Source organism: Cylas formicarius, unplaced genomic scaffold, assembly GCF_029955315.1.
Source record: "Cylas formicarius isolate icCylForm1 unplaced genomic scaffold, icCylForm1.1 PGA_scaffold_2__14_contigs__length_35257938, whole genome shotgun sequence".
Classification (NCBI taxonomy): Eukaryota; Metazoa; Arthropoda; class Insecta; order Coleoptera; family Brentidae; genus Cylas; species Cylas formicarius.
Genome location: NW_026844319.1, coordinates 31,648,739 through 31,673,551, shown reverse-complemented (window position 1 = coordinate 31,673,551; position 24,813 = coordinate 31,648,739). Strand labels below are relative to the sequence as shown.

The 24,813-nt window shown below is 35.0% G+C and overlaps 5 protein-coding genes across 9 annotated transcripts in view; all 5 read left to right on the top strand.

Moving 5' to 3' along the window:
• The first annotated feature begins 129 nt into the window (after positions 1–129).
• LOC132698424 (glycerol kinase) lies at positions 130–3,844 on the top strand. Of its 3 annotated transcripts, XM_060664467.1 has the most exons (6): positions 351–604; positions 704–1,009; positions 1,525–1,784; positions 2,206–2,522; positions 3,019–3,154; positions 3,446–3,843. In XM_060664467.1, the coding sequence occupies exons 1-6, from the start codon at positions 364–366 to the stop codon at positions 3,710–3,712; spliced, it is 1,527 nt and encodes a 508-aa protein (XP_060520450.1). In that variant the 5' UTR covers positions 351–363; the 3' UTR covers positions 3,713–3,843. The 3 variants fall into 3 exon arrangements, with proteins under 3 accessions (XP_060520451.1, XP_060520450.1, XP_060520452.1); XM_060664468.1 differs by lacking the exon at positions 1,525–1,784 and having other exon boundaries at positions 130–604; positions 704–936; positions 3,446–3,844; XM_060664469.1 differs by lacking the exon at positions 351–604 and having other exon boundaries at positions 766–936.
• Positions 3,845–3,924: 80 nt separating this feature from the next.
• Positions 3,925–9,870, top strand: LOC132698682 (zinc finger protein 271-like). Its single transcript, XM_060664874.1, has 10 exons — positions 3,925–4,163; positions 4,218–5,080; positions 5,208–5,424; positions 5,490–5,681; positions 5,747–5,944; positions 8,022–8,150; positions 8,205–8,926; positions 9,051–9,267; positions 9,333–9,524; positions 9,589–9,870. The coding sequence occupies exons 1-10, from the start codon at positions 4,044–4,046 to the stop codon at positions 9,787–9,789; spliced, it is 3,051 nt and encodes a 1,016-aa protein (XP_060520857.1). The 5' UTR covers positions 3,925–4,043; the 3' UTR covers positions 9,790–9,870.
• Positions 9,871–10,087: 217 nt separating this feature from the next.
• On the top strand, positions 10,088–12,209 carry LOC132698427 (zinc finger protein 271-like). The gene is made up of 5 exons (XM_060664473.1): positions 10,088–10,668; positions 10,723–11,234; positions 11,438–11,654; positions 11,720–11,911; positions 11,976–12,209. Exons 1-5 carry the CDS (start codon positions 10,549–10,551, stop codon positions 12,174–12,176), a joined length of 1,242 nt encoding a protein of 413 aa, XP_060520456.1. The 5' UTR covers positions 10,088–10,548; the 3' UTR covers positions 12,177–12,209.
• A 1,822-nt stretch (positions 12,210–14,031) lies between these two features.
• On the top strand, positions 14,032–16,214 carry LOC132698426 (medium-chain specific acyl-CoA dehydrogenase, mitochondrial). The gene is made up of 8 exons (XM_060664472.1): positions 14,032–14,291; positions 14,345–14,435; positions 14,489–14,656; positions 14,715–14,815; positions 14,867–15,078; positions 15,144–15,393; positions 15,448–15,720; positions 15,895–16,214. Exons 1-8 carry the CDS (start codon positions 14,280–14,282, stop codon positions 16,036–16,038), a joined length of 1,251 nt encoding a protein of 416 aa, XP_060520455.1. The 5' UTR covers positions 14,032–14,279; the 3' UTR covers positions 16,039–16,214.
• A 681-nt stretch (positions 16,215–16,895) lies between these two features.
• Positions 16,896–24,813, top strand: part of LOC132698790 (nuclear hormone receptor FTZ-F1) — a 138,420-nt gene continuing 130,502 nt past the window's right edge. The window contains exon 1 of one of the 3 annotated variants that reach the window (XM_060665055.1): positions 16,896–17,324. In XM_060665055.1, coding sequence (XP_060521038.1) covers positions 17,141–17,324 — 184 coding nt within the window. In that variant the 5' untranslated portion in view covers positions 16,896–17,140. Of the gene's footprint in view, positions 17,325–17,868; positions 17,986–24,813 lie in introns of those variants that run through there. The other 2 variants (XM_060665056.1, XM_060665057.1) reach the window with 2 other exon arrangements.

Here is a 24,813-nt window from a genome sequence, read left to right as displayed (position 1 = left end):
TGTTATTGTTATATGTTACAATACAATTATATTCAGTCACATGTAAAAAACAACAACATTGTTATTAAACAACTTAACAAACTGAAAATGATGTTTTTCCTCTACCCTCGTATAATAATTAACCTTATAAGTAACCCCGGTGAACTTTAAACTCGTAGTGCAGTTTGTGGCTATTTGGTGTGTCGGCCTAATCAGCACAAAACAACAATTACCATAAATCTATAAAGCGAGATTAGTTTTTAACAATCGAGCGGTCAGATGACGGATCTATTTGTAGATAAACCGAACAATCCCGGATTATGTAAAAGACGCAGTAAGCTTGTGAGGTTAGGCGGATCAACGATAAAGTGATTAGGAAGTGTTATGGGGGCTCTGGTGGGCGCTATCGACGAAGGCACATCTAGTGCTAGGTTTATACTATTCAAGGCTGGCACGACAGAAATAGTGGCCTCCTATCAGCAATCACTCTCTCAGATATACCCTCAAGAAGGATGGGTGGAGCAAGACCCCATAGAAATCCTAGACGTCGTCAACACCTGCATCGAACACACTATAGATAAACTAATCTCACTCGGTGGTAGTGTCAGTGATATTGCTGCCATAGGTTTGTTTTCATAAAAATCTTTTTGTGCTCGACTTTATCTCTAGTAGATAGTTATTCTTTTTAACCACATGTATACATTAGATAACATATTTTATACAGGAGTAACGAATCAGAGAGAATCAACGATTGTTTGGGAAAAATCGACAGGCATGCCGCTCTACAATTCCATAGTTTGGTTGGATGTTCGAACTTCTTCCACCGTTGATCACCTGTTGGAAAAAGTCCCTAATAAAACGCACAACAAAAATTACCTGAAGCCACTGTGTGGCCTACCGCTTTCGCCATATTTCAGCGCGGTTAAATTGAGATGGTTACAAGAGAATGTTCCCAAGGTACAAAAAGCGATCGACGCTAATGATTGTCTGTTTGGAACTGTAGATTCATGGATAATGTGGAATTTGACTGGTAAAGTGCTGTAGTCCTGTTTATATACTTAACATATTAAGGCCAAGGAGGCAGCTTCGCTTATATTTGGTATCATTATTTTTCCAACTGCTTGTTAGGAACTTTTGGGATACTCATTTGTGGCGCCTGCGCATTAGCTAAATGTCATTTCCTGGTAGCAACTGGCAGTGATTTTCGAATTGGAAATGATAAAACAGTCGATTTTTCTTAGATCCTTTCCTATTATTAACTAACCAATATGCATTTGTGACTTGCATAACCCCTAAACTGTTATATAGTTATATATTACTACAACAGCTGTACCAAAGTAGTGAAAATGTTCCAAAATGTCCCTATTCCTAAAGTCGAAATGTAAACTTATTCACGAATTTACCATTTGACAATTCCTCAAGGTCATAATGAAAAATGAGTGAGAAACTTTTAACAACTTGTAAACTAACGTTTAAAAATATGCTCTAAAAATAAGGAAAAGTTGGATGACACGCGTCCCTTACGTAAATTTTTATCCCCGATAGGAGGTAAAAATGGAGGAATACATATAACCGATGTTTCAAACGCATCAAGGACAATGTTGATGAACATAGACACATTAAAATGGGATCCCGTTTTGTTAAATTTTTTCGGGGTGTCTCCCAATATCCTACCCAAGATCAAATCGAGTTCGGAAATTTACGGCGACATTAAAGTGGGACCATTGAGAGGAATACCTTTAACCGGTTGCCTAGGTGATCAACAAGCTGCGTTGGTGGGGCAACAGTGTTTAGAGAGAGGACAGGCAAGGTTTTTAACATTAAATTTCAAATATAAATATGTAATAAATAACTCGTAAATACACAAAACTGTAAATTTTGAATTGATGAACTGTCAGCGGCCATATTGAAAGCGAAATTTAAAATCTAGTAGCTATATTTTCTTTTAACTAAAGCTGGGTTCATGCAACACATCAAAAAGGGGAAAATCGCTCTAACATCTTTATACACGTTCATAATCCCAATGATAATTGTAACAAGTGCTGTCCAAAATGACTTTGTTTTTTGTGGCCAATAGAAGTAAAGAAGAAGACTTTTTGTCTTTGTATTTTGTGCACGCTATCTGGTTTGAATATGAAAATTAGTAAAAATAAAACTATCGCAGATTTAAAATTTTAATATAATGGCAACCACATTAATATTGCTCAGGGTTTACGACAATTACAGGCGAAAGCGACGTATGGTACAGGCTGTTTTTTGCTTTACAACACGGGAAAGGCGAGAATAAACAGCCAACATGGTCTAGTTACGACAGTGGCGTACCAAATCGGTTCTAAGGAAACTCCAGTGTACGCGCTTGAAGGTTCTGTTGCCATTGCGGGTGCAGCCCTTAACTGGCTGAGGGACAACATGGATATTCTGCCGTCATTCGATCATGCTCAAGATATCGCTGAAAAGGCCAGTCTGATCGAATCGGGAGAAGTGTATTTTGTACCCGCGTTTAGTGGACTCTACGCACCCTACTGGCAGCAGGAGGCTAGAGGGTGAGACTAACTCATTTTTGTCCAAAATGGTTGCTAAAATACGATATGAATCAGGTATTTATTCAACGAACCAGAACTTAGCCTAACTTGTTCTAAGGATTGAGGTCTCTTTTTTTTACTGTTCTTTGACTGAGTTTTTTGAAAAATGCACAGAAGAGCAAAAAATAAGTAAAGGTTTTACAGCGTCTATAGGCATCAATAATTAGTTCAATATCATTTACAGAAACTTCGTAAATGATTCGATGTGATTACTATAGAATTTCAATTTTTTGAATATAAATTTACATTTCAAGAGACATTTTTTTAAGGAGTTGTTTGTAAGTTGTAGTAAAATACTTTTTTCCTATAAACATGTCTGAAACGCCTAGTGGTTCTACAGTATTACAGTCTTTTTTATTATTTGTTACCGGTCTTGCAGTTTTATTCATGTATTTATATCAAAAATGAATTATAAGTTTTAACAGCAGCGAGATTATCTAGACTACATTTTTTGCAGTGTGATTGTGGGAATCTCGGAAGATACGCAGGCGAGCCACATTGTTAGGGCGACTTTGGACGCAGTCTGCTTCCAAACTAGGGATATTCTTGAGGCCATGAATAAGGACTGCAAATCACATCTGACTCATTTACAGGTTAGCCGCGATTTCTGCCTTGCTTTTGTGCGTATAACAAAGTCATTTCAAAAATTAGTGTATTCAGGTAACAGTGTGACGTCATAATCAAATACTTTCAACAAACAGTAATAATGGTTTGTGGCTGAAAAAATTTTTTGGTCTTGAATTTCATGAGTTCTTGTAATTGTACCTTTCTCGGTCTTATCCAAAGGGAGATAAATAAAGTAGACTGACTGTGTAAATGGCCTAAGAATTTTTAAGAAGAAGAATAAACCACAATGGATTTCGAAAATTTGGAGTTATTTTTAGGTAGACGGAGGAATGACAGCTAACACGCTGTTAATGCAACTCCAGTCCGATCTAACGGGAATCACGGTGATTAAACCGGAAATGGCGGAAAGCACCTGCTTGGGGGCGGCTATGGTTGCCGGAGCTGCAGTAGGTGTGTGGGATTTAAACGCTCCGATGGAACTGCCCTCTCAAGTATGGGAACCGAAACTTAATGACGACGAGCGTGACATGAGATACTCCAAATGGAATATGGCGATAGAGAAAGCTATGGGTTGGGACGTGTGACCAACGATATTCATTCTTGAAAGAAACTACTGTAAACTATATTAAAATAAAACAAAATACTATATTACGACGTTTTATTTCAACCGAGTAAAATGTAACTTTAGTGAAAAAATTACTTTTGTATTTGTGCGAATAATAACATTTATAAAATTAATCTTACGGTCCCTATTTGGGTATTTGACAGCCGTATTGAAGAAGAAGCATAGACCACAGAAAACACTCGCCGTTATTGATTAGTCTGTGTATAATAAAAACATCCTGAACCAACAGGTAAACAGGTATTAAAGAAAACCCAATTTAATAAAAAAAATTTGGAAACTAAATAAACAAAATGACTGATCGTTGTAGAATATGTTTAACTCAAATTGGGAAACTGGACCAAGTCAGTATTTCGATGAAGGTTGTGGAAGAAACAGTATTGGAATTAATTACACTTTGTGCCCCTGTTCAAGTAATTAATATGCAGCCAGCCAAAATGGCACATTCTACAAACTGTCATTTTTAGATTTTCGAAGGGGACATGTTGCCAAAATTCGTGTGCGTCGAGTGTTACGCCAAACTAAAAGACTTTCGGGAATTTAGAAATTTAATAATAACTTCTGACATGACATTGAAAGAGAAATTGTTGCCATCATTCCCGGCATGTCATAAGGAGGAACAGAGTGATCAAATTGGATCTGATGATCAACAGACAACTGCAGTTGAAAATAATATGACAGAGATAGTATATTGTGACAAATTATCACAACTAAAGGATGAATGTGAAAAAGATTTCAACAACTTTGAATATTCCAACCCTGAAAATTCTAGTAATATTTATTCTGATGATGAGCATACAACTGAAACTAAAAATAATATAAAGGATGTGGTGTATGACAAATTATTAGAACCAAAAGAAGAATTTGTAAAAGATTCCAACAACTTTGAACATTCCAACCCTGAAAATTCTAACTATATTTATTCTGATGATAAACAGACAACTGAATCTAAAAATAATATAAAGGAGGTGGTATATGACAAATTAGCAGAACTAAAAGAAGAATGTGTAGATTCCAGCAACTTCGAATATTCCAACCCTGAAAATTCTAGTGGTATTTTGGAACCACATATTTTACACCAACAAACTAACACAGACAAACAACAACGGTCGACCCAAGTCAAAAAAATTTATGAATGTAAAGAATGTAATAAAATTTACAAATCAAGAGGTGGTTACAATGTACATATGACCAAACACACTGGGGAAAAAAATTATGCATGTGAATATTGCCCAAAAAAGTTTACCAGACGTTCTGCTGTGATGTACCATACGAGGATTCATACGGGGGAAAAACCACACACATGTGATATTTGCTTTATGTCTTTCGTGTAAGTTTTTAATATGTTCAACAATGAAAAATTTCATACACATTTATAAAATAAATGGAGAAAAAGTAAATTAAACTTACAACTGCTTATGAAACGAAATACGAAGATCCTAAAATCTGTTTTGCAGGACTCCCAGTAGCTATTATGTACATAGGAAAATACACAATGGAGAACGTAAATTTAAATGTACTTTGTGCCCTGAATCTTTCATACAATCTCAATCTCTTGAAATACATGTAAGAAGAATTCATACCGGAGAAAGACCTTACATGTGTGAAATTTGCAGCAGCACTTTCAGAAGTGACAGTTCCCTTTTTACACACAAGCAGAATGTGCACCAAAGTGTAAGTAACTTAATTTTCTCAAATAATTTTGAATATGTTCCTATGTTGCCGTTATTTTCGTAAAGAAAGAACCATGTCCGATTTGTAACAACATGTACAGCAGCAGGATTTTAAAAGCGCACTTACGTAGACATCAAGAAAAAGAAGATGGCATTAAGCGTTTTGTATGTGATCAGTGTGGGAAAGGCTTTACATGCAGCTCTAGCAGAAAAAAGCACCTGCTAATCCACAGTGGTGAGAAGCCTTTCTCTTGTGAAGTAAGGACATAATTCCATAACACTTTTTCATAGCGTGAACTGCACCACCATTTTTATGTTTTTAGGTATGCAATAAAGCCTTTAATCAAAAGTCCTCTCTCAAAACGCACATGAAGATCCATTCAGATGTCACACCTTTTGAGTGTGATCATTGCATGAAGAGTTTTAAGTATAAACATAATCTTCAGTCGCACCTTCAAACCCATCGAAAAGAAAAGCTTGATGATGAAATATCAAGCAATGATAGTAGTTCTGTTGTAGTATAACCTAGTATTAATGTTTCTGCAAAAATAAATAACTTTTTTGAATTTTTTTGTTGCTTATAGATTATAGAAAGGTGAATTGATATGATGTGTACTTTGTGGGTGATCTACATTTTCCATGATAGGTCGATCTGTAATGGCGTTTCGACCAATCCTAAAACAATAGAATCTGAAAAAAAAAGAACTAATTTCTTGCGAAAAAACGGCGATAGTTTTGCAGTTCACGCATTTAGTCTTCCAGCTGCACAGTGTTGCAGTACTGATATATTTATCCGATTTAGCCAGGAAATTATACAAAATGGTAAAATTGGTCATCACGAGTCAAAAATGAAATCAAGTATTCAAGATATTGTTGGCGAGATACTTTCGACTTGGTAAAAATTTAAGGGAAAAAAAGCGGCCAATTTTTGGTGGTAGTATTTTATTTAATTGTTGTCACAAGCTGATAGCAATCAGTGGTTGACGTTTCAAAGATATGAAAACGGTTTCCCTTTTGACAGCAATTGGTTGCGGATTCTTCATGGTATATCGAGAACTGCTAATAATACAAAAATTATTTCTGGGGACCTTTATTTCAACCATTGCCGATTCCGATTCCAAAAAGAAAAACCAACTTCCTAACCTCATGTCATAAAAATCTCTACTTGCTTACTCTTTGGCGTTACACTGTCAAACTGCGCACGTTAGATGGCGCTATTCAAAAATAAGTTTAAAATCAAATTACAACATAGTATAAAACGTATATAGAAGGATAGCAGACTATCCTGAAAATGATAACTGAATATTAGGCTATAAGGGAAGAAAAATCTCCTAAAAAACCATTGTCACGGTAACAAATAATTTTGGTATCTATGGTCACATCGACTACATACGTACACTGACCATAAACGACCTTACAAGATCGGGTATAAAAGACTAAAGAAGAGAACCGATGTAACAAATAATTTGCAGGAATTAAACAAAATGGCCGATCAAGTTTTCGATGAAACAATATTGGCATTAATTACTCTTTGAGCCTATATTAAAGTAATCCCGATGCGGCCAACCAAAGTCGTACATTCAATAAACTGACATTTTTAGGTTTTCAAAGAGGACTTTCATCATGCATGAAAAGTTTTAGATATAAACATAATCTTCTGTCGTTTGTTTGTTGATTACATTATAAGCAATGATAGTAATTCTTTTCTTTGGTAATATAATATTTCATGTTTTTGAAGAAATAAATACTTTTTTTGATTTTTTTGTTACTCATGGATCATAGAAAGGTGAATTGATATAATGTGAACGTTGTGGGCAATAAACGATTTCCCTAATAGGTTGATTTTTAATGGCGATTCAGCCAATCCAAAAACAATAGAATTAAAAAAAAAAATCCTTGCAAAAATACGGCGATACTCCTGCAGTTTCTCAGCAGCTATTGAACTGAGGTGGCTTTTACATTATGAAAATCCATAAGAACTAAAAGTTCAGATTTTTACGAAATTATATATATTCACATAACAATTGTTTCAACAACACGGTGTTGTCGAAACAATTGTCATGTAAAAATATATAATTCCGTGAAAATCTGAACTTTTAGTTCTTATTTACTCCATTTTCTTTCAGCAGCAGAGTGTTGCCAAATTGCTATATTTATTCGCTTTAACCAGGAAGTTATACAAAACAGCAAAAATTGGTCATCAAGTGTCAAAAATGAAATCAAATTTTCAAAGATAATGTTAGCCAGGTACTTTTGGCTTGGCAAAAATTCAAGGGATAAAAAAAGGAGAATTTTCACTGTTAATTTTTTATTTAATTGTAACAAGTTTACTCCAATGAGTTGTTGGCGCTTCAAAAATATCATGAAAACAGCCGCACCCCGCGAAGGCGGCAACGTGGAACTGTGTATAAATAGTCTATGCTTAAGTTCTTCCCAGGGTTTCGAGATAACTTACAATTTTTGTATCTATGTCCCAATCCACTATATATGTAAATCCGCCTAAGAACATTAAGAAGAAGCATTAACGACCAACCTTAAGATCAGGTACACAGGTCTAAACCAATAAGCAGATATAATAAAAAAAATTACTGGAAATAAATAAACAAAATGACGGATCATTGTAGAATATGTTTAATTCAAATCGGCAAACTGGACCAAGTCAGTATTTCGATGAAAGTTGTGGAAGAAACAGTATTGGAATTAATAATTCTTTGCGCCTCTATTAAAGTAATCCCTCCGCGGCCAATCAAAGTCACATATTCAACAAACTGACATTTTTAGGTTTTCGAAGAAGACATGTTGCCAAAAGTGGTGTGCGTGGAATGTTTCGCAAAACTAAAAGACTTTCGGGAATTTAGAAATACAATAATAAATTCAGATATAACATTGAAAGAGAAATTATCGCAATCATTATTGGCATGTCATAAAGAGGAACAGAGTGATCAAATTGGATCTGATGTTGAACAGACAACTGCAATTGAAAATAATATGACGGAGATAGTATATTGTGACAAATTATCACAAGTAAAGGATGAATGTGAAAAAGATTTCAACAACTTTCAATATTCCAACCCTGAAAATTCTAGTTACATTTATCCTGATGATGAACATACAACTGAAACTAAAATTAATATAAAGGAGGTGGTATATGACAAATTATCAGAACTAAAAGAAGAATGTGTAGAAGATTCCAGCAACTTTGAACATTCGAATCCTGAAAATTCTAGTGATATTTTGGAACCACAGAATTTAGACCAACAAACTAATAAAGACAAACAACAAAGGTCCACCCAAGTCAAAAAAATTTATGAATGTAAGGAATGTAATAAAATTTACAAAACAACAGACGGTTACAATATACATATGGCCAAACACACTGGGGAAAAAACATATGTATGTGAATATTGCCCAAAAAAGTTTACCAGACGTGCTCTGGGGTACCACAGGAGGATTCACACTGGGGAAAAGCCACACACATGTGATATTTGTTTTATATCTTTTGCGTAAGTTTTTAGTATTTTAAACAAAGAAAAATTTTATACATGCAGTAAATTAAAATTATAAACATATACCTTTATGTCTGTGCTTATAAAAAGGAATACAAAGATCCTAAAATCTGTTTTGCAGGACTCCGAGCAACTATTACAGACATAGGAAAATACACAATGGAGAACGTAAATTTAAATGTACATTGTGCCCCGAATCTTTCGTACAATCTCAATCTCTTGTAATACATGTAAGAAAAATTCATACCGGGGAGCGACCTTACATGTGCGAAATTTGTAGTAGCACTTTCAGATGCAGAGGCACCCTCCTGTCGCATAAACAGGATGTGCATCAAAGTGTAAGTAGCTCAATTTTCTTAAATAATTTTGAATATGTTCTTATCTTGTCTTTATTTACTTAAAGAAAGAACCATGTCCAATATGTAACAACATGTATAGTAGTAGGTTTTTAAAAGCCCATTTACGTAGACATCAAGAAAAAGAAGAAGGCATTAAACGTTTTGTATGTGATCAGTGTGGGAAAGGCTTTACATGCAGGTCTAGTAGAAAGAGGCACTTGCTAATCCACAGTGGAGAAAAGGCTTTCTCTTGTGAAGTATGTTCCCAATCCCATAACTCCTTCCCTTGATATAAACTACAACACACTTTCGCGTTTTTAGATATGTAATCACGCCTTTACTCAAAAGTCTGCACTCAAAACGCACATGAGGATCCATTCAGATGTCAAACCTTTTGAGTGTGATCATTGCACGAAAAGTTTTAGGTATAAACATAATCTTCAGTCGCACCTTCAAACCCATCGAAAAGAAAAGCTTGATGATGACATAATAAGCAATGATAGTAATTCTCTTGTAACATAACCTAGTATTAATGTTTCTGCAAAAATAAAAACTTTGGATTTTTTGTTACTCATAGATCGTAGAAAGGTTTATTGTGTATGATTATTTTTATTTCCCCCAGTAGATCGATTTGCAATGGTGATTCGGCCAATCAAAAATTACTTCAAGCGGCACAATGTTGCCAAACTGCTATATTTGATTTTACCAGAAAATTATACAAAAAGTGAAACCAAATTTTCAAAGATGTTAGTAGATACTCTTGCCGTTGCAAAAATTTAAGTGGTAAAAAAAACGGCGAATTTTTGGTGGTGGTATTTTATTTAACAGTAACAAAAAAAATCATGAAAACAATATCACTTTTGACAGTAATATAAAAAGTATATAGAAGGATAGCAGGGTATCTGGGAAATAATTCAAGATTAGACGTGGTGCATTGGCAACGCCGCACCCCGCGAAGGTGGCAATCTGGAACCTTGTAAAAATATTCTATGCCTGAGTTCTTCCAAATAGTTTTCCATTAAGTTAGGTAAAGCGGTTCTCGTGGAATAAAGAACTTTGGATTTAGTGGTATAAATTGGTAGCAATTAACTTGGCTGTATTGTTTCGAAAACTTGGTCCGCGAATATATCATAGGCGGTAAGGGGAGAAAAACGAAAATTAATAATTTTCTGGCCCATAACATTAGGAAGAAGCATAAACGACCAACCTTAAGATCAGGTACACAGGTCTAAACCAATAAGCAGATATAATAAAAAAAATTACTGGAAATAAATAAACAAAATGACGGATCATTGCAGAATATGTTTAACTCAAATTGAGAAACTGGACCAAGTCAGTATTTCGACGAAGGTTGTCGATGAAACAGTATTGGAATTAATAATTCTTTGCGCCTCTATTAAAGTAATCCCTATGCGGCCAGTTAAAATTACATATTCAATAAATTGCTACTTTTAGATTTTCGAAGAGGACATGTTGCCAAAAGTCGTGTGCGCCGAGTGTTTTGTAAAACTTAAAGATTTTCGTGAATTTAGAAATACAATAATAAATTCCGATGTAGCATTAAAAAAAAAGTTATCCCAATCATTTCCGGCATGTCAAATTGAAGAAGTAAGTGGTCAAATTGATTCTCATGATGAATGTGAAAAAGATTTCAACAACCTCAACCATTCCAACCCTGAAAAGTCTAGTAGTATCTTGGAACCACATAATTTATACCAACAAACTAATAATGACAAACAACAAAGGTCGACCCATGTCAAGAGAGTTTATGAATGCAAGGCATGTAATAAAGTTTACAAAAAAGCGGATCATTACAACACTCATATGACCAAACATACTGGGGAAAAAAAATATGCCTGTGAATATTGCCAAAAAAAATTTGCCAGAAGTTATTCTTTGGTGTACCATAGGAGAATTCACACGGGGGAAAAACCACATACATGTGATATTTGTTGTAAATCTTTTGCGTAAGTGCACTTTCAAATTTCGTGTACAGTCACAGGAAAAAATAAATTAAAGCTATAAATATATTGATAAAAGAGTTTAAAAATGGTTTATTAGTTTGAAAATAGATTTTTTTATTTGCGTGGGGTTTTACTTGGCATATGTCTGCGATTACAGTAAACCATTCCTATAAAAATTAATACAAATATCATAAAATGTTTTGCAGGACTCCCAGCAACTATTATATACATAAGAAAATACACAATGGAGAACGTAAATTTAAATGTACTTTATGCCCTGAATCTTTCATACAATCTCAATCTCTTGTAATACATGTAAGAAGAATTCATACCGGAGAGAGACCTTACATGTGTGAAATTTGCAGCAGCACTTTCATAAGTGGCAGTTCCCTTTTGACACACAAACAAGATGTGCACCAAAGTGTAAGTAAATTAATTTTCTCAAATAATTTTGAATATGTTCCTATCTTACCTTTATTTTCTTAAAGAAAGAACCATGTCCGATTTGTAACAACATGTACAGCAGTAGGGTCTTAAAAGCGCACTTACGTAGACATCAAGAAAAAGAAGATGGCATTAAACGGTTTGTATGTGATCAGTGTGGTAAAGGCTTTACATGCAGCTCTAGTAGAAAAAAGCACCTGCTAATCCACAGTGGTGAAAAACCTTTCTCTTGCGAAGTAAGGACACAATCCCCTAATGCTTATTCACCGTGTGAACTGCATCACCATTTTATGTTTTTAGATATGCAACAAAGCGTTTAATCAAAACTCCTCTCTCAAAACGCACATGAAAATCCACTCAGATGCCAAACCTTTTGAGTGTGATCATTGCATGAAGAGTTTTAGGTATAAACATAATCTTTTGTCTCATCTTCAAACCCATCTAAAGCAAAAGTTCAATGATGATTTAATATGCAATAATAGTAATTCTCCTGTAATATAATCCAATTTTAATTTTACTGCTAAAATAAATTTATTTTGAGTACTTTCAATTTTGTTGTTACTTGGAAACCCTAAATAGAAAGATGACCTAATTTGCTTTTTCCTCGTTACCTCTTCATGTGGAAATTCCGAAAATTATGGCACTTAAAATGCTGTGATATATATCGATAATCAACATCTTTACATAATAGGGCAATCTGCTAGAGCCAGTTGTTTTAGTAGTAGTCTCAAAAATTGAAAGATTGAATCTAGCATTCTTCATGAATGCTGTTATAAATTTCTAATGGCCGAATGAACGTTAGTTAACTTGGCCAAGTGAAATTAACCGAAAAAAGAAGAAAAGTTGTTTTGGGCTATGAAAATCATTTAGTTATCAAAAACATAAACAAGCTAACTGTTTCTCACGTTTTTTAATAAAATGATGGAGCAATGCAAAATATGTTTATATGAAATTAATATTTCTGACCGTGTGGGTATTTTAACGAAAATAAAGGAGGAGAGTGTGGCGGAATTAATTACTCTATGTGCTTAGAGATATTCCGATACTAGTAAAGACGAGTAGGTACTCGATACTTTTGATTCGATACTAAGTATTTATAGCATCGAATCAATCTTGCGACACTTACTCTGAATCGAAACAAAAGTACTTGGTATTAAATGGAATCAGCCTCACCATTAAAAAAAAAACGTACTCGTCCGACTTCACTCGACCGAGCCCGAGCCAAAAGCGAGAAAGACGTCCACCCTTCATTTTTTGTTCACGGTCAACCAACATAAATTGTCAGTCAAACATACAAAAGATTGCTTACGAATAATTTTATTTATTGTAATCATCGGCTTATTATTCCAATCTTATCATGAAGTTTTTGTTTAAAGTACGTGCTTAACGTGACGCAAACCTTTATAATAAAAGTTTTCTTTTCCTTCTTAATTTTGTTTTAATTATTGTCCTTCAACGTTCATTGTTAGTTTCCTTAAAATAAATAAAAAAAATAATAAAATGCTAAAAGTATCGATATGAGTAAGTATCGATACTTTAGAAGTAGTATCGAAAAAATATTTGAGTACTATCGAAATTAGTCGGTATCAATACTTTAATGGTATCGGAACATCCCTATATGTGCTTCTACCCCTAAACTCAGAAACTATCAAAAAAGCACGAAAAAAAAGAAAGTTTAAAAGTTACAGTATCAAAGAATGTCTTCTTCTTATCTTTGCTTTTCTTTAAAGTAAGCAAAATAACTAAGGTCATTCGCCCATTACCCACTTCCGTCGTGGATTTTTCTTTCGACCATAGACCAATACGTAAAAAAATTTAACCTACATTTGTTCTTTGACCGATACCAAAAACCCCGGTCTCCCCCCTTCCCTGGCATTTCAACCGTTAAAACAGCAGAACGTAAACACTTGAAAACAAACACCAAACACTACCGAAACAGAGTCACACGAAAAAAGACCGTCACCAAGGTTTTAGGACGAATACAACGGATTCTGCTAGGAGCGAAAAGAGGTTAACCCGCCGTGCAATGTTCCACCACAGAATCCCCATCAAAGAATGTCTTACATGGGCACAGAAATTGCAAATGCTATGACGTTATAAACTAGTTACAATTTTTGCAAAAACAAAACACCAAACTAAACAAAATAACCAATAAGAATGTTTTATCTGTCACCTAAAATAATTGAATGTATGAACAATCTGTTTTATCATCCTACAAATAACTAACCAAAACTTATTTTGTTCCGTGGTCGGTAAAACTTTTAGATTTAATTTTGTGTTACTTTACAACTAGCAAGAACAAATTATGAAAATAGATTTATCATATATTTAACACAGTTTTATTATTTCATATGGCAATTATTTGTGTGTAGTTTTAACTAACTCGAAGTTGAAGTGTTTTGATAAATACGAAAAAAATACCTATTTATATTTATTTACGTGGTAGGAGAGAGTTAAAAGTCCATATCAGCGTCCAAAGGTCGAACACTGGTTTTTGTTACTTTGCACTTTCCTAACGATTTTGATTTAACACACCTCTTTTGATTTATCATTCCCTTAAATATTCTGAAAGCTCGCCTCCGTCATTAAGTGTCCTGCTTTAAAATGGCAAAACAGGTAAGACAGTGTTCCTGTTTGACGATTGCTTTTTAATTTTAATTTTTTTGAAGATTCCAAGATTGTTGCAAAAAATAGGATTAAGACCAACAACTTTTGTGCAGAGGTACAACAGCACAGGTCATCGGAATGGTTACAATTTTGGTAAAAAAACTAAATTATCAAAAAAAATCATCCACTGATTTTTTCTTTCTTAGAGCTTAATGAAACCCAAAAAGAATTGCAAGAGCTGGCGCGAAAATTCACAAGGGAAGAGATAATTCCGCTGGCTCCTGAATATGACAAGACTGGAAAGTATCCTTGGGATTTAGTTAAGAAAGCTCATTCTTTGGGTCTCATGAATGGCCACATTCCTCAGGAACTGGGTAAAGAATTACATGATAATTGGTTTGACCGTTTAGTGATGGAGATTTGCACTTTTAGGAGGTTTGGGCTTGAGTGTATTTGATGGATGTTTGATTATTGAAGAAATCGGTTATGGGTGCACAGGTATTGCCACAGCCATCGAGGGTACTTCTCTTGGTGTAAATATTTTCAAGGTGACATCTAACCTCTCTTTTGACGGTACATTTTAGCAAACCCCAATCCTGATTGCTGGAAATAAAGAGCAACAGAAAAAATACTTGGGCAGGCTCCTTGATGAACCTTTGATGGCGGCTTATTGCGTCACGGAACCAGGAGCGGGTTCCGACGTTAGCGGTCTTAAAACGAGAGCGGAAAAGAAAGGAGACGAATATATATTAAATGGCCAAAAAATGTGGATCACGGGTGGGGGCATCGCCAACTGGTTCGTTAAATCGCCATTATTATTAATTTTATGTAGTCACCTAGGATTTAAACGCTGAAATGTAGGTATTTCTTGCTGGCAAGAACCAATCCAGATCCCAAATGTCCTGCAGGAAAAGCTTTCACGGGCTTTATAGTGGAAAGGGATTGGCCTGGGGTTACCCCGGGTAGAAAGGAAATAAATATGGGCCAAAGGGCGTCCGATACCCGCGGAATCACCTTCGAAGACGTACGTATTCCAAAAGAAAACGTGCTTGTCGGGGAAGGGGCTGGATTCAAAATCGCCATGGAAACGTTTGATAAAACCCGACCACCAGTGAGTGTTGATTTTAAAAAGACCAAGATGCAAATCAAATAGTGACATAAATAGGTGGCTGCATGCGCGGTCGGTTTGGCTCAGAGGTGTCTGGACGAGGCAGCCAAATATTCGTTGGAACGTAAAGCTTTTGGTACCCGGATCGCCAACCATCAAGCAGTAGCTTTTATGCTGGCCGATATGGCTATTGGCATCGAAACGGGTAGGTTAGCCTGGATGAAATCCGCCTGGGAAACAGACAGGGGCATTAGGAACAGTTACGCGGCTTCTATAGCCAAATGTCACGCCTCAGACATGGCGAATCGATGTGCCTCTGATGCTGTACAGGTTAGTTGACAACATTTATTATTATCCTCATAGATTAAAGATTATTTAATTATTTTTCAATGGCTTTCATTTTAGTTTGCAACTGACAAGGGTGACCTTCGTATAACCTTTGCAATTTTAAATTTTAGTAATATCTTCTTCTAAAATGTCCTTGCAGTAAAATGCTTGTTGTAGATTTTCGGTGGAAACGGATACAACACAGACTATCCGGTAGAAAAACTTCTGCGAGACGCGAAACTGTTCCAGATCTATGAAGGAACGTCTCAGATTCAAAGGCTCATCGTGTCCAGAGCCATTTTGGATAAAGCAAAAGCATGAAGTTAAAAAAAGGCTGCTTTCGTGTAACAATTATGTGAAAAAACGAAATTCCCTACTGGGGCAGTTATAGCCAATATATGCGGCCAAACAGATTTTTATACAATATTGTTGATAATTTTTGTCTTATAATTACAATAAAGGATTTTATTTAAGTAAATTGGTAATAAAACTTTAAAAACTCACCAGCATTGAAATGTATTTAGAGAACCAAACAATAGCTACAGGAAAAGGTTAAACTAATTGACACATCACTAACAGCGTCTCTATTGCTGTTTCATTTAAACATTTTGACCCTGAAAAAGGAACTCTCCGCATTTTTTTTGGTTTTGTCGAGGTTCAAAAGAAAATATCAAATGTCTTGGGGCAATTTAACTACAACTAGGTCGCCCAACGCGTAAGAGATATTTCGGTATAAATCTAGATGGCGGCCAACAATTTTAACTTACGTGAGGTCACAAAAAAACAAGTCAAAGTAAACACCATTTATGAACACTTTTGAATTTGGCGGGCCGAGGCTTTGTGTGAGCACACAATTCAGGATGTAAATGCAACACGTGCCAGACAAGGACGCGGCACGAATTTTCCTTCCGGGATAAGGACGGAGTATGACGATTAGATTGTTTTTTGTAATAGAAAAATTTGTTAAATAACGTTATGACAGTTGCTCGAGAATTAAGTCAAATTATATGGGGCGCTGGCGTCGAAACGAGCTTAACCGCAATTCGACGGGCTCGCTTTACCGAAAGCTAAATTAACGAATTTGTTTAAAATTATAATAATAATTTTCCCAGTGCGCGTAATTTTTTTCGATAAGACGTTCACGACCAATTCGCCGTGACAATTAATTAAAACGGCAAAAAAATCGTTATGAAACCAGTTGCTCGTTTGACAGACCAGACCATGTCTGTCTGAAGTCACTGCAAAGTGTAAGAGAAGTGGCCTAGAGACCTACATTTCGACAGCGTTCGATTTTTGTATTGTTAAAAGAAATAGATATTTGTGAAACTTTGGCGCGAATTCGAAGGTCAGAGCTTCGTAAGGCTCTGGGGCGCGATTTTTTCCGGATATCATTGCGTGATAAGTGGGAAATCGCGTAAACAATATGCACGACGAAACGACGAGTCTGAGCGTTCCTAGCTCTGTTGCCGTTTCTACGATTGCACAGGAAGAAAACGGCACATCGACTCTTTCGGTGGTCACGTCGGACGTCGATTTGGACGTAAATACGGACAATGACAACATTGAATTGCAAGTGCCTTTTTCGACAATTACGACCACGAATTCAGGTATATACACAAATTCCGTTCGAATTTGCAGGTTATATGCGGCGAACTATTTTTTAATGCGCAAACCAGTAGGTAACCAGTTCTCATGCAAATTATTACTAGATTCACTTTGCGTTGCAATTACTATGGACGAGCGAGAAAGTTGCGATCGAAAGCGAAACCGACAACGAAACGATTTCGATTATTCGTTACACAATTTGCCGTGCCATTGTTTGGTTATGATTTTCGTAGTTGCGGGCGAGGAAGTGGAACCCATTGTGTTTCCCTTGACCCGGGTTACGCCCCTGTCGCCTTTTAACTCTGCAAATAACGAAAAACTACGCGATCGATTTGCATAGTTGTAATCGATACCGCATTATTTGCCAAGATCCGAACGCGGTCGCTGTCGCTTGCCAGTTTCCCAGTGCCCTAGGTGGATCTAGTTCCATAATAGGTCAGGTTCAAGTGTACAGGTGTAATAGGGGTCTGTTTATCGAGCTCGCAGGCGCTTGCGCAGCTTTTGTCTGGGACGGAATAATTGTTACCCATTTAAATAACATGTAGTTTTGTTGACTTTTATCTAAGAAATATGCAACGGTAATTGTTGTTTGTGTGTTGCAAAACATATATCGCCTTGCTGGTTGATGTATGTATCGCTCGCGTTTGACGCCAGTTGATGCAGGTACGGTCAATATGGTTGATTTTAATTTGAAAACCATTTACATTATAATAATACTAGACAGTCAAATGTCAACGTCGCACCTTAAGGTTGGCTTGTAGTATATCAGGTTGTCTGCTGGCTGCGTCATGTGCGGATCATTGTGACGTCATTTGCTTTCGTTGATTTTTAAGGACGCGTCATACTTCTTCTTTAAATTACCTAAGCTGGTTTAAGGCTTATATTGTCATTTTTTTTAAACTGGAATAAAGCGGGACTGTCATTTTTTGATTGTTCAAAGCAAATTGAAACTCGCCCATCTTTTTTGTGAAAACCCTAACGTAACTGCAAAAGTTTTAAGCTTTTAAGCTTTAAGTGTTGACTAAGCAAATAGTGAAGGTCTACAAAAAACCCAACCAAATGTGGCTCTGAAATATCGATAATTTCCAGCATATTTCCAATAATTTGGTAATTGCCGCGTAATTGCCTTGGTTCCGTATTGAATTTTTCATGAGCGGTACGTAGTTTTTGGTGAGAGAAAAATTCGAGCCAAAAGTCATTCGCAAGTAAAAGTTCTCTTTGTACTGACTTCCAGACTAAACAGTCTTTGTACGTGACTCATCTATAAATACGCACGCATCTTACACGGTGGTCCAAAAATATTGTGCTATCTTTGCGATTATAATACGGAGGTCCTCCAATTATTTCTCGTGTGTTTATTTATAAATAATGAAAATGATTGTTTTTAGTTTTATTATTATTATGTTTTTTGTGACATATTTTTGCCTCGTTTTCGATTAAAAAGCGTGTTACACTAATAATTTCTGTTTCTACTTTGCCTACTATTGCCCAAGATTATAGGTAAGACTAAATTTTTTTATATGCGCCTATTTTGCTGCAAAAATAAAAACCTAAGAAGATTTCACTACAACTTCAAAGTGTCAACAACGAGAAACAAAAAAAAAATTGTAAATAGTAAGCAGATGACGTACTTTCCGCATAATTCACTGGACTTTTCATAAATCTCGAGGTAGATGGCGCTCGAGTCATATAAATTCAAATTAAACATTCGATAAATTTTATAGACAAAAGTTATTGAACCGGAATTCACTGTTAACTTAAAATATTAATCGAAAAAGTGATTGATCGTGGAAATAAAAGTTTATGAAGTAGTTAGCTTAAATCATTTATTGCGAAAAAAGAAATTAAGAAGTTTTTTATGTCTTTTAGTTTTGGATAGTACAGTAGTTTTGTATTTTAGAGCATTGTATTTGATTTTGTCATTTTTTTTTTATTGCTTTTAATAGATTGCTACATTAAGTAGCAGTATAGGTTGTCCCAAATCCCAAGTCCGTTAAATAGAGGCCCATTTTCAAAATTTCAAAAATCGAAAATCAGAAATTTCATTTGAATTTTTCCCGGCCCTAATTAAAAAAAAAAGAAAACAAATGACACTTTTCCATTGCAATTACGTGATTTTTTATTTAGCTTTTTGAGTGAGCTTGTATGTATAATCGATTTACTAAAAAAAAAAGTCCCATATTTGACAATAAAGCCAAATTTACATAATAAATAAGGTGGCCATGAAACGAAAGCGTTATGTCATGGCATGAGATATTGATTTAGGCAATTGTAAAATTTCTGAGTGAAATGTAATAAATACTTATAGCGCTTTTTCACATTTGACAACATTTTTTTTAGTGCAAAGTATACGATTAAATACAACAGTAAAAGGTAACTGGCACTTTAGTAAGTAACATCTATGTCAAGACTGTTTGACATATGTACATGTTTTTGTTTCATAGCCGCCTATGTGTAAATTCCGCTTTATTGTCTATTTTAGGGCGGTATTGTCTAGTAAATGATGTGATATGTGATACATGTATTTTCTCAGAACGACGAGCTCTTTCAAAATGTTAAACAAAATATACAGGTCTGTATTTAAAATAAAATCATGAACATTAAAATGTCATACTTATAACTACTAATGCTAACTTCTAAGAGTGACAAAGCTGCAAGGAGAAAATGCCATTTGTTTTCACACATTTTGAATTAAGGCTAGGAAAAAAAGGAATTGCAAATTTCCGAGTTTTGCCGGTTTTAAATTAAGCACCAAAAAGGGCAACTTTGCCCCTATTTAACCGACTTCGTATTTCTTACGATTTCCGAGATCCCAACCTAGGACAATCTGTACACCGTGTACCAAATAAAACGATCCACTATACGATCTGGAAACCCACAGAAGATACGAAAAAAAGTATCTTACAAAATATTCTTGGACTCTCCTGAAGATTTAAAATATTATAATTTTGTTGATACAGGGTGTCCCAAAAGTTTCCACTCCGACATCACCTTTGTTATTTTAAATGGAAAACTCTGTATATATCGTCATTTTTGGAATCCTTGGTTAAAATAAAGGTCACTTTCTTAAGAAATTCCTATTCGAATTTTGCATAGTTTAGGCAGAAATTGAGGTTATGTGTTTTTTTTTTTCATATTTTGATTGCTCTATATAAAATTGTGTTGTGACGTTACCTATCCAGCTATTGCAACAAAAATTTAACCTTAGACTAAGGAGGTGATGCACTACTCAATCAAATCAATCAATCACTACTTTTTGAGATATTCGTATAGATTCTTGTTGAATTTAAAACTGCCCACAGTAGATCATTTGTTGGCGATATTAGATATTTTTGAAATAGTTCTAATGTCTGTTCTTTAAATATGAATCTGAAGTTCTATTAAATCTGTTAAAGTGAGTAGTATAGAGTCGATTTTTTCAAAATTTCCATGTATGAATGGACACCCTTTATTGTTAGCAATATGTTTTATTCGTATATCTGGCGTATTATATCTTTAATAGAAGTAGTATGGTGTCTTTGATATTTAAAAAATACCTAATATTGCCAACAAGTGATCTAATGTGGGCAGCTTTAAATTCAACAAGAATTCATCTTAAACCTCGGCGGTTCGAAATTTAAAGCTGATCATATTTTGCCGCCCCCGACGTCGGAAATGGTCGTTTTAATAATCGCCGCCCCCCGCCCCCGCCGCCCCGCCATTCCCTCGCACTGACCCACTAACCCGAATCCCGCTACGGTACGTAACAATTGACGTCTTTCCTCCTATGACCCAGATTACATTTTCCCGATTTTCCCTGCCCACGCGAATCTTTCGTGGGGCAGCATTTTCCGGACTGCATTAAGTGTGGGGGCGGGGGCATAATTATTATTATACCTACCGGTGTAATTTATTAATGGCATGACATTAAAAATAGTTACTTGCTTACGTTAAAGTACAGTAAATCATATCTTAATTAAATGAATAAGCCTTATTTATCATATATGCATTTTATGCGCATAATTAATAAAATAAATGAAAAATTATTAAAAATAGTGGGAATAATAATAATAATAATAATAATAATAATAAAAAGATATCAACGAAAGTTAAAAACTTTTTTCTTTTATTCCATGTCAGTAACGTTTCTTCTTTCCATGTTTGGTTTTCCTTTCACTTCCTTGCATTCTTTGAACAAATGTTTCCGTCTGTCGTCTTTCTCTAGTCGATTAATGCGTATTCTGTGTCTCTCCTCTCCGTTTCAAATATCATACTTTGTAAACGTTGCATTGACAGTATAAGTTTGTTATTTGTGCTGTATACAGGGTTGAGCACTATCGAAACTCTTTTAAGGTTGTAATAATCAAGACGTATTCGGAATTTTAGTAAAACTATTACATATTCGCTTTTAAATTCTTAAAAAAATTAAAAAATCAAAATTTCTTGATAACCCTTGCAGGGTATTTTCTGATTGGATGTCAATAAATTAAAACTTCAAAACTTCACTTAACTTTTGAGATGCAGGGTGATAAGTTTTCAACAATAAAATATATACAGTAGAGCTTCGGTAATCCGGATTAGTAAAAACCGAGACAATGCGGATTATCGGAAGCTTGTTAAAAGCTACAAAAATTCACCATATGCACATTGTTCAGCACCATTTTCTTCTGCCCACTGTATACATGTATCAAAGCTTCCAATAGCTTCCTCATGTTTAATTTTTAGATCAATTCGAACTCCTTCCTCGTCACCCTCTAGTCACCCGTTAGTGGTCATCACCGCCATCGATCCACTCGTTAATTTCTGTTTCTTGCAAAAGAATACTTTCAGTAGCAACAGTCTGTAGTATACTTCTAATTTCGGCCGATTCTCTTTGCTCATTACTGGCGGTTCAGGTCTTTGAATAAGTAAAACAATTGGATCAAATCTTTAGGCTCCCAGCCAGGTCTGGATGAAAAAATATGTTGTACCAAAAACTTTGAATTGTATCAGGACTAGGCAGCAGAAATACTCTTAAATTCATGTTTTTTCGAGTGCTGTAAATATCAGTTTCTTTAAAAGACAAAACAGCCTCTTTTAACTCAACTTCGTCGTTAAACCGCCATCCACGTAAGTCCTTTTTCAAATATCCAAAGAAATAATAGTCGCTGGTGGCCATATCTGGACTATAGGGAGGATGATCTATCTGTTGGAACCCACACGTTAAAATGGCAGCTTGTGCAACACAGTCTCCCAATTTATGTAGTAATATTGCGTAATATTTACCATTGACAGTATTAGTTGCTTTAAAATCTATCAAAAGAATTCCTTCACAATCCCAAAAGATCGGGGCCGTCACCTTTTTTGTTGACTGGCAGACTCTGAATTTTCTTGGAGGTGCTTCACCTTTACGACGACATTCCATTGGTTCTTTTTTCGATAGATTGTCATAATAGAAAGCCATAGGTTCATGTCCCGTCACAATAGTTTCTATCACAGGCTTCGGTTCCGACCCACAGAGTTAAAAAAAAAAACCGCAAGGCACTGTTCGTATTTTATACTTTATAAATATATCTTTGCAGGATAGCCTCGAGGGCAGTCGGAAAATTAGCCTAAGTATCCTTTTTTGCTGAATGAACACCCTCTCCGCATCACTCGCTTGTCCCCAGTTTACAATATTATATGAAATAGACGAGTATGGTGAGGCATAATAGAAAGTCAACAAGGATCTTTCAAAGAAAGAATCTCTGATTGTTTACATTGCGAAAAACGTTTTGTTCAGTTTGTTACAAACACTATCTATGTCGTAGTCCGACTTTAGGAAGGCATCGATGTAAGATCCGAGAAACTTTGATGTGTGGTTTAATTCCACGCGTGAACCCGCAAAGCTCAACGCTAGCTTAGTCAGAGGTTTAACATACCGGCCCGTGAATTCGATCGCAACTGTTTTTTCCAAATTTATAATCAAATGGTTCTGTTTGCAAAAATCAACAAACTGTGCCACAACACAAGAAAAACTATTGATTTAAGACTGCGCTATACTCAATTTGCGTTATTTGCGACATTTTTTCGGACAAGTCTTGTTTAAAATGCTGTCAATAAAAAACTATTTGAAGCAAGCCTACTAAGATATATATTTAAAAGAAGACAAAGGGAAATTTTGGCGCTAACCTCGTACCAACTCAATATTTTAGAGCCAATACCTTGGCCACTAACACAATTTTTTAATTTTTCTAAAATATATTTATTAATAATAATATATATACATTTTTCCGCTAGGGTTAGTGACTTACCATCAATGTCCAAATAGACAAAATAGACAGGTGAAATTTCGTACACCCGCCACTGGTGTATTTTTAAAAAAATGCCGTACACTAAATAATGCCTTTTGGTAAATCGTACATGTGTACCAAATTTAGGAAAGGAAAAAAATCGCACATTTCATTGATAATATATATGAATGATACGTATTTGTTATTTGTAAGATGTTTTTTTGTATTATTTTAGGTTTTTTTTTGTATTTTTGATGATATTCGTTGGAAGTGTATATCATCTACCAAATGTCAAAATGAAATTTAACATTAATGAAGTAAAATTAATTTTAAGTCGGCCAGTGGTTTATTGAAATAAAATTTAATAAATTTTTACCGGTTATTGCAGTTATTTTTATCTTACGAGAGGTTGAATCGGTTGTATTTAAAAACGCCATTAAGTAGCGGAGTGTTTGTTTTTATGTCAATTGCGGAATTAAAAATAAAATGAGCGCGTTAGACGTAAAATTTTTCGTTTTAATCGAAGACGCTCAAGGTTCGTCGATCACGTGGTCTCGTAGCGCTTTACCCTGGCCTACTTGATTACAATTAAAATCAATTACACGGCGGCGGTGGCCGCGGCAAAAATGAATAAAGATTTAATTTTGTTTTTAATTCGATCGGTTTGCGTGGAAACGTCACCATTTTGAATAAAATTGTTCGATCGGGCGTGGCTTTGGGCGGAAATATATCAACGGCAGTTTGAATTTGTATGTTTAAGTGGAGAGTTTAAAATAACGCTACATCGCTACGTACGGTTCGACGTTTGCAAAGATCATCGTCAGCCACAAAACTGGAAGTTACAAGCTTTCGGAACTATATAATTATCAAGACTCTGTGAGATCGAAATTAAAGATCAACTTCTAATTTGCATTAATTTGTTTTAATCTGCAATTTCAACCTCGTTCCAATATCGTAGCTGCTTCAGCCCATCCAAGGTGTCGTCCTTGTTTATATATATATATATATATATATATATATATATATATATATATATATATATATATATATATATATATATATATATATATATATATATATATATATATATTAAAAATTTATAATTAAAAAAATATCAAAGACAATTAAACAGTTAACAAGAAATCAAATGCTGTATTCAATACGTTGTTTATTGAATAAGCCGACTTTTAAAAAATTGTATAAATGGATATAAATATAAAAACTTACTTATCAAAAAGTGGCAATAAGAGAAGAAAAGAAA